At 40.6% G+C, this 10,046-nt stretch overlaps 1 protein-coding gene across 1 annotated transcript; it reads left to right on the top strand.

Annotated features, from left to right (window-relative positions):
* The first annotated feature begins 7,672 nt into the window (after nucleotides 1-7,672).
* tcta (T cell leukemia translocation altered) lies at nucleotides 7,673-9,696 on the top strand. The gene is made up of 3 exons (XM_063216468.1): nucleotides 7,673-8,064; nucleotides 8,403-8,457; nucleotides 8,930-9,696. Exons 1-3 carry the CDS (start codon nucleotides 7,854-7,856, stop codon nucleotides 8,970-8,972), a joined length of 309 nt encoding a protein of 102 aa, XP_063072538.1. The 5' UTR covers nucleotides 7,673-7,853; the 3' UTR covers nucleotides 8,973-9,696.
* Nucleotides 9,697-10,046: the final 350 nt, after the last annotated feature.

Below are 10,046 nucleotides of genomic sequence, written 5' to 3'. Positions count from 1 at the left end.
CCACACATGGGACACAATGAAGGCGTATTTTTGTGTTCAAGATAAGTCCATGATCTTTATCATAGAGCGCTTGTATTCAAATATGTGCAGATAACATCAATAGGATCATACAGAACATGACAATCAAAATATAAAGTATATCTTATTTACTGCAATCATAGATACATACTTGTATTATAGTTTTTACCCTCTTTATAAAAGAGACGATTGTACAATTATATGTATCTGTTTAACCCCTTAAGACGCGGCTTTATACATTTGTTGTTACCAGTATGGTAATGACCAAGTTGTGGTGCATTACCAAAGGGCCTGTGTTGTGTCATAGTATTGTAGTGCTATGGTAGTTACATTTCAGTGACTATTACAGCGTGCTACTGGAGGTACGGCGCGCATTAAGGGGTTAAGAGGCTTTTGAACATTCAAAAAAAATGTATATTGTCACAGTCTAAAATACCAGATCAAACAATAAAATCATCTCAGGGTTTTGTCAAAAAGGGAAAGGGTTATTGCAGTATTCACATGCAGTCAGCATAAAAAGTCAATGAATGAAATTGTGTGACGAGGAAAGAAAAAAAGTGAAACTGAGACCACAGCTGTGAAATGATACTTGGTGGTCTCCCATGCGAAATAATACAATGCAAGATCAGAAAACAAACAAATTCAGTGGGTGGAAGGGCTTTTGCCATTTGTTTTGTATCTTCTTTTGGTCGTGTGACACACACAAAGTATGAAAAGAGATGCATATTTGGCTTGGTCACAAAATGTGGTAGTGGAGGAATCCCGTTGTCAAGAGATTCTATATAGTAATACGACCAATTGAAATGAATGGAAAAGAAGCAATGTCCATTAACCCATTTAAGCCTGAAGCTGCCATACGCGGCATTGACCGAGGAGCCTGAAGTGACTTTTCAGTGAGATTTCAGTTCTTTTATTAAAAGTATGGGCATGTTTGAGCTGAATGAAGCCATCCTAATGCATGATGAGGATCCCTTTTAAATGCAAATATTTCACGTTTTTATGTGTTTTGGAGGCTGAGACAATTAGGTTCTTAAAGGCTGATGTTACCTTTTCTCAAAATAGGCTTAGGCATTCAGCAGGCGGCTTTTTGCAGGTGGCTTAAATGGGTTAAATAGGCTATAGAATCTAATGGCATTAGGTTGAAATATTCACCACATCCTTTCGGGCAATATGCCACTTACTGTCCAAAAAAGAACTAACTAAATAGTTACTGGGATCATACTGTACATATTGTGCTGTTTCTGCTACTACACATCCTCAAGAGTCTGCGAGTCCGACTCGGTGGAGCTGACCAGAGAAGAGCTGCTCTTGTCACCGCTCTCCTCCACTGGTTTCCTACACAGGGAGTCTGAGAGGAAGAGAGATGGAGCCAAAAGAGGGATTAGTGAGGGGACTACGCAGGAAAAGCGTCAGATGCAGAAACTAAATGCTTGAACTACTGCTCCCATTGTAGGTGCATGTCAATGTGATCAATTATAGTCACAATGCCAGTCTAAATTTCCCCATATCGTCACATTTACTCAAATGTTTTAGCAGTTGAGCAGACAGTAGAAGATGGAAGATCAGGAAGGGTAAGACTCCCAAGACTGCCAAGATCCACGTACATTGACAAATAGATAAAATGGGGGAACACAGCAGATACTGTTTGAGCATGTATACATACCTTTTTGGACTATCTGCTTCTTAAATCGTTTTAGGCACAAGTCAAAAGACAGCTTGAAAATCAAGACTAAACAGGCTATCAGCACGAGCGAAAATGCAGTGCCGAGACCAGCCAGACCTGCCAGACCTGCAAATAAAAGCATGAATGGATTAATTTTCAATGCTGCCGAAGTCAAAATCATGCACTTGGGGTACTGAGGCATGTTCACTCACCACTGTGTGGATTAGGTGCTGAGGACTTTGGTGGGGCAGTTTCTGGGCAGTTTCTGATGGGGGACTGGGTAGGGCTCGATTTGGTAGTGATGGAATGGTTTAATGAAGCAGCTGTTACGGTGGTAGCGACGGGTATGCGCTGGGTATTCAGATCCATAAGAGCAGGTGGAGCGGCATTGCAAATGACATCAGATGTGGCGTTCCCTTTCCTCCTCACACCAAGTAACTCACAACTGGTTGGGAAACGATAAGAAATAGTTGTCAGTCAAATAAATCTTTATCCTCTTTAAACAATTCGGGGGAAAAAAGATAAAAAGTCAACATACTCTGTCCATTTGTGACACGGTGATGTTCCATCTTCGTCCTTGTTGAAGTAGCCATCCTGACATTTCACACATTTTATCTCCGTCGGGACTTTTGAGGAAATTGCAAAATAGAAATGTTTCTCAATTAGATTACTGGTAGTGCCTCTCATTTAGCATTACAATCAACACAAGTAAATTGGAAATCAACCATGGGAGTTTGGTTCAAAAATGTTGCTATAAATGAAACATGTCTTTGTTTTTCCCTAATCATCAGATATACGTACACAGAGCTCCAACATGTTATCTACCTCAACAAGACATCATTGACTTACCTGTTGCATCGACTCCATATCCAATGCCACAGTCACATCTACTTTCCCGTGTATTACGAGGAGTGAATCCTTCAAGGCACTGGCATTTTATATTTTGGTGCCTTTCACACGGAGATACTTCTTTGGAACCTAAAATTTTACAGGATTGATTTTAATTATGGAAAGTCAGATGGAAGGAATTACATAGAATGCAACATTTTCTCAGAAGAACCATAGCTGGGTCTTCTCCATTTCCTCTGCCTATCATCACATTCATTACACAAACCTAAAGTATGTCAATGAATATCATGACTAAATTAAATATTTGCAAAAAAAAAAATGTTGCCTAATATACAAGGGCCTTACCTTCAAAGCATTGATTGCAAACTGTACAATGTCCTGGTCCTTCATCAGTTTTGTATTCTCCATCTGGACAGGGTTGACATCCATTTGAGAGTGTGCGATACTGGCCTGGACATACATTTTCAACTCAGCATCATTCCATCTGTTTGAATTCAATTGCTGTTCTACCAAAGCTAATGAAACATGGTGACACTTAAGAATAGGATTCACACTTAAGCCATTAATACATGCCTAATTACGGCCTGTGTACAAGTGACTTATAAGACGTGCAAAATCAAGGGCCTAATAGGGTCCTCATTATGATTTTATCAATAATAAATATCGTATTGGTAACAAAAAAGAAATGTGTTAATAAATGCCTAATAAATTATTGATTTTGCTTAACACGTGTCCTATACGTCACTTACAATGTACAGTGGATTTACAATGCATGTATTTAGCATGTATAACTAACATGTGAACATTATTCATAAGTGTTACCTAAAACTTAAACTTAAAAAGTTTATCCAATATTCATACTTCACCTGCACCACATTTAGATATTACAGAGTGTGTGTTCATCATTAATATCCATAAGAGCAGACAGAGAAACCGGGGTCCCCCACTCCACGTCATTGCAGCAAACACTGAGAACACTCTGATGAGACAGAGGAAGTCGTGTCTGTCATGAAGCTTTTCTGTCATGTAGCTTTCCCACCTACTGTACCTGTCATGGAAACATTTTTTCCTTCAATAACTTATTTTTCTGGCTGAAAACGTTGATTGTATCATGGGATTTCTGTAGATTTGTACTGGTACAAATAACCCTTAACTTATTATTACCCTTATTCGCATCATTAATGTAATACCACAACTGAAGTATGTTTAGTAATAGAAAACAACAGTACTTAAACCATTATCACACACATTAATAAATGTGTTAGAATTATGCAGAACCGATGTGTAAAAAGGACATTTGTGAACATAGATTAAGCCTGACCGGAATGTTAACAATTAAAAAAAAAAGGATCTGCAGAATCCTTCTATGGTATACCGTAACACCTTTTTTAAGGTCTACATGAAAAGAACCCTAAATCCCTTTACAAAACACTACTGTATGGTATAACTTGATCCCCTGAACGACACACATCACTTCAAACTAAACTCATCAAAGGGATTTCTACAGCACAAGAGGTTCTACAAACTTGAAGGGATGAGTTGACATACTGAAATACTATGAATCACTCCCATGCCAGACAGACTAAACAATTAGTCAATACACATATTAAACCAAAAAAATATACTAGAGCGACCATGAAGTAGATGAATTTGTGAGCCAGTTTCATAATTTAGCGCAACGTTTAAAGAGCTATTTTGCCGAACTTCCCTGAAAAAACCTTGACATGTACATGACATTTTGTCAATAGACTTTAGATTGAGGCTTGAGGCTTGAGGCTTAGTTATTCTTGTTTGGTAACAATAATAGGGGTTTGGCTCAAAGACATGAATTAGCTTATTTCATTGTCTCAAAGGAAATAATGATACCCACTGTATGTCCATCAGTAGCCTACAATATGAGTATATTTTAGGATGTAAATAGATGTAAATGTACAGAGTCGACCCCTGACAACTTGTGGATGTGTTCTCAGTTTGACCTTGCAGGTCATCTAAAGGTCATCAACAGTTCTATGCATGGGTGTCGTGTCAAAATGAGCTTCCAAATACATTGAGCATCATGGCAAATGTGTGCAATGCAGCACATGAACGAGACCTATTTCTTCTTCTCCAACAGAATTAGTTGATAGATGGCTTTTCCTCCAACAATATGGCTGCAAGTGTTTGCACATCTTCAGTGCTGTATTAATATGTATGAGCTGTCATGGCTCCAACAGTATCAACAAAGACCTGCACCGCCTGCACTAGGAACTATGCGTTGGCGAATTGAGAAAGATGCTCTTTTGCCATTTCCCACTTCCCTTCCTTTTGTGCCTCAAACTATTATCATTCAATGTTGTTGCATGCCGTTGTACCACAGCGTAAAAGGTTATTGTTTGGTGGAAAGAACTGCAACTTCAAAAAACTGCAGTGCACTGTCGCATGTCGTTGCCAGATGTCTGATGATGTTTTCTGAAAGGAAGCAGAGGAAGCGCACCTGTAACATATTGTCATGGTGGCCCCTTACAGGAAAAAGTGAAATGCATATGGACCGGCAGCTCATTTTTGGTTTGTCTTGTTTGGTCCTGTCTATTTGTTTCGTGTAGTTACATGCATGTCTAGGCTAATGGAACTAGCAGAGTTTGGCGGAAGAATGTTAGCATACAAGATACAAGATATTTTATTTGTCATGTGTATATATATGAAACATATATATACAATGAAAAGCTTCCCTGCTCTGGGAGTCCCAAAAAAGCATCAGTTCATATTCCATTTTGGACGATGAAATAAAATATTTGAAAGAAAGAAAAAACAACCATAACAAAAACAAACCCACAATTCATTTCATTCATTCAAGTTTCATGTTTCACCTTGAAGGTATCAGAGGTCAAAGGTCATGGCCCTATTTTTTGTTGTGAGGAAAAATGAATTCAACATCCCAATATTTACAAATGGGGGCCTTCCCCAGACCATGTTATTACAGTGTTTTACTGTTATTACTTAGTTCAGCCTACGAAGCTCAGAAAGGGTTCTGCTGGGACACTGAAAGGAACAGGCCACCTCATTTTAGGAAATTGCTCATATGTAGTTAAGCCCTGGTGTTTCCATTGCCTAGTTTATAGGTATAGCCATTGTAAGTGTAGCAATGGAAGTCTGGACCAAACAAAACATCATCAAATGTACTTGTAAAACTCTTTAAAATCCATGTAAAATTCACCATAGTGCGAAACGGCTATAATTCCGTCCAGTGATCAATTAAGTGCTTAATGCTAATGGTCTATCCACTTCCAGTGATTAAGCTATTCTAGCACTTACTAAAGTACTGAACACACTGAGAAGAAAAATCCAAAACAGGGTGGACTGTTCCTTTAAGCCCCAAAGTTCAATGACCTCTTAAGATCACTAGAGGTCAGGAAAAAGTTTGACGTATTGCAGACATGGGGTGCATCCCAATATGTGACCTTGCCTCCTCCACTTGTGCTTGTCTCCTCGTCCCGCCTCCTGGCCCCTCCTCCGTGAAGAAAACGATAAAGTTTCCCAGCTGTCAGCCTCGCCACAACAACTTTTGAGGGACTGTTTTTCATTCACCATCCCAATTGCAAATGAGAAAAAGACTTTACAATTGAGCTTTTGCAAGATATTGAAATATAATGCTGTTGTCAGTGATGTCATCATGACGAGAAGCAAGTGGAGGAGGCAAGTGGAGGAGGCAAGGTCTCATATTAAAATGCACTCATGGGGTAGCCTAGTAAACTAGCCCGACTCCTTAAACTGGCAGACCAATCACAATGCAGGAGATTAGTTTTGATTTGTTTTGAATCTTTGGATGCAAAGCATAGGCCTATGGGGTTTTGAGGGAGAGACGACAAAGCATTGGCGAAGAGGCACAGACACATTTTGAAAAACAACGGGTTGTTCCAATCAACAATCTTCCGATGTCTCATTGATCGGGGCCAGACTAAATATTCACATTTAATCTCACATTTAGTCTGGTTTGCCAGGCTAGACATGGGGATATTTCCAATATGCGGACTCCCATCCTTGGTCTGTGCTTGTCAAAGACAATATAGGGGAGTAACGTTGTGCTTGTGGATTCGGGTTTATGACACCCCGCCTCTGGATAAAACAATAAAGTTTCTCCACTGTCAGCTTAGCCACAATATTTTTTGAGGGACTATTCTCCATTCACTATCCTGATTGCAAATGAGAAAATTACATTAGAATTGCGCTTTTGCGAGATATTGAAATACACTTCTGTCGTCAGGGACATCATCACAAGGCCACAAGCAGGCAAGTGAAGGAGCAGGAGTCCGCGGCCGAATTCCAATAAGCGGACTCTCGTCCCTTGCTCACTGCTTGTTACCTCGTGATGACATCACTGACGACAGAAAATGAATTGTTAACTAATGTCAAACGCATAAAGATCTCGACCCATACCGCCTAAACAAGACTGGTTGCCAAATTACAATAAATACCGGTAGGCCTACATAAATATGCACAATTGAGCTCGGCAATTCGTGGCCACGTGACGATATGCGTGCGATACAGTTGCTCCCATTAGTATGCCGAGCTGTGCATAAACCAGTGGTGGGGAACCCTTTTCATTCGAGGGGCCACAAATTCCTCCAAGGGCCATAAAAGTCCTCTGAGGGCCGTAGGCCTATAACACACACACCAGGATTTCCCCCTGCACTTTCGGCCTATCTATTTAAGGCAGCTAGCCACCTTTAAAACAGGCCCCTTCTCTAGGTCCCCTGAATATAGGCTAACATATATTGCAAATGTAATTTATAAGAATTCTTTACAAAATCATAGGCCTATTTCATGTGAACCTGCATAACATCAAAATTATATCGGGGGGCGCATAAAACGGCCACAAGGCAAGGGCCAGAAACGGCCCTCGAGACAGGTTCCCCACCCCTGTAACCAAGCATAGAAGAAAAAGCAGCTGCTGGCCAAACTAGAAACAATTCAGAAAATAATGCATACAATTTAGAAATGCGTAATATTGTCTGTTTTATTATTATTATTATTATTATTATGTGTGTAACGCAGTGTGGATAATTTTGACGGTCTTAAGTAGCATTCACCTCGAACTCGAGTAAATCTTGAAAGTAGTTTTGGTGAAATATTAGCGAATCTGTTTACGAGAAATACAGACATCTACACGCTCGTTGTTGACATGAAGGAAGGAGACAGCAGCTAGCTAATCACTCAGCTGCAAAGGAGAGCAGCAGCAATGGTGAAACATGTTATGTTGTCAGTTGCGTTTGTTTGACACCTTCAGCCCAGCGATTTCAAGTTCAACCTAGTAGTGTTTACTGTCATAAGGAAATCATCTTTTAGAATGGACGAGCCTTGGGATTTTGAGTTTTTATCTCGAATAGTCGAGGGGTTCGTGTCGTTTCTGTCGGAGTTTGTGGATGACTGGATGGCAAATGATATGAGGGTGGCAGTGTTTAAAATATTGTTCAGTTGGCTCATTTTAAGTCTCATCGCTATCCATTTCGCTTGGAAGGTGTATGGAAATACTGTTAACGACATGTATTATCGACAAGGTAAGAACAGCAAATCCAACCCACTGTAGCAAGCTAACGCTAGTTAGCTAAATTGTAGCCTATGTCACTGTCAGAGACAGGGTAAAGCTTGTGGCCCACTACTAGTGATACTAAATACATCGATATGGCAGATTTTTACCTGGAGCGCATCTTGATCACATGGATTTGTCTAATATCAAACAATACGTTAAAGAAACGTGAAATTGTTTTGCAAAACTGTCTGTGGTGGTTACAGATGAACAAATGTGTCTTCCTATGTCTTGTTTTGAATTTGGGCACGGTGACAAGGTGTTCATTCTGTGCGTTTTAATTAACCAGTAGGTTTTTGACCTCCTTAGGCACGGGTGGGCAGAATGGGGGCACACCTGACACTGCACCTCGTTTAAGTGGATGGTAAGTGACGCGTCATGCTTCTGTCTGACATGTACTGCAACTGTACGTGTGCTGCTAAACAAACAGTGGGGAACCTAGGTCTCGAGGGCCATTTACGGCTTTTCCGGCCCCGATATAATTTTAATGTTTGGCAGTTTCACATGAAATGTGACATGACAAACCTTAAGCCATCAGCAGGGGTGTCTGTCAATCCACACATCTCCACAGAAAGTAACCATTCTGTGATGTGTTCACTGCCTTTCCATCTGTAATGTGAATTCTCTTATCAACTGATGAATGTACCTCTGGTCTTTTTGTGCTTTTTACCAGCTGGAAAGTGGTTTGCCTTTCACACAAGGCAGGGGTTTAACTTTCTCAGTCAAGTCAGGATTGACATTTCTCAATGTCATACCGTTACTACACTTTGTAAATGCTGTGCAAGGCTATTTATAGATGACTTTTTGCTTGCCATGTCATGTGTGTGTCGGTTTAGGGAGAGCGCATCAGGAGACGCTTTCAAGAGTCATAGGGAGTAAGGGAGGCCCAGCCAGCACTTTCCTGACCCGGACCTGAGTGTGCATCATCCTGCCTGTCTTTGAGGAGGATGCAACTTTGCCTGGCTACAGGTGGATCCGGACAGCAGCAGGTTGCAGAAGAACTGGCTTCTAAACGAGCTGTGCAATTTACACTAGACTCTCAGCTTCAATACTGCTCACTGTGGACATGAGTTGGGGGGCGGGCAGTGTGAAAGATGTTCAAGCTAGTGTCTCCGAGCCTGAATGGGAAAGCAGGGTTGGGCAGATTTCCTCATGCCTCTTTTTTCTTGGAAACATGAGCCCAAGAGTTCCAGATGTTATTGTGGTGCGGTCGGTTGCAATGAGGAAGCCGAGTTACAGAGGAGGAGGACCAGTGAAACGGACAATGAAGCTGCCAGGTCATGCCCATCCCTGTCATGTCTACAGTAACTTTAAAATTTTTACAGAAATGAAAAGAAAAATTAATGAATAGGTATGGCACAGGGATCCTTTTATTTGAAGGGTACCTGCATCTTTTAAAAAATATTTTATATTAGGCTAATGAAGAACACTGCCGAGGTGATTTTATTAAACACAAACATGGTGGATCAACCAACCCAAATATTATATTTGACTTGGTTAGATCATTGGAAGACGAGCTGTAACTGATTAGTGAGTTTAGATGTAATGGTATGCTTGCCTTGGTGCAGTCTGCTGGAAAGACAAATAAAGCATTTTGTTTTAAGTTGGTCTTCATGTGTAGTGTGTGGCATGAGCCATAATGCATGTCCAGTACCAGTACGCAGTCTTAACATGAAAGAACTGTAATTTCTGGCCTATAGGCAACTCTCACTCAAATTAAGAAGAAAAAAATGAATTGTATTGTCAATTGTCCCTCAATGGTGGAATAAGCTACCAGTTGGTACAAGAGCAGGGGCATCCCTCTCAACCTTCAAGAAGCTAGTGAAGACTCATCTCTTCTGAGTTTTCCTGCCTTACAAAACTACCTCTCCTCATCAATAACCCCCCCCTGTGCACTTTCTTTGTACTGCTTACACACTCAGTGGGTCCTCCACAATTTACATATTGCTGCAC

This window comes from Engraulis encrasicolus, chromosome 14, assembly GCF_034702125.1.
Source record: "Engraulis encrasicolus isolate BLACKSEA-1 chromosome 14, IST_EnEncr_1.0, whole genome shotgun sequence".
NCBI lineage: Eukaryota > Metazoa > Chordata > Actinopteri > Clupeiformes > Engraulidae > Engraulis > Engraulis encrasicolus.
This window is presented reverse-complemented; position numbering and strand designations above follow the sequence as displayed.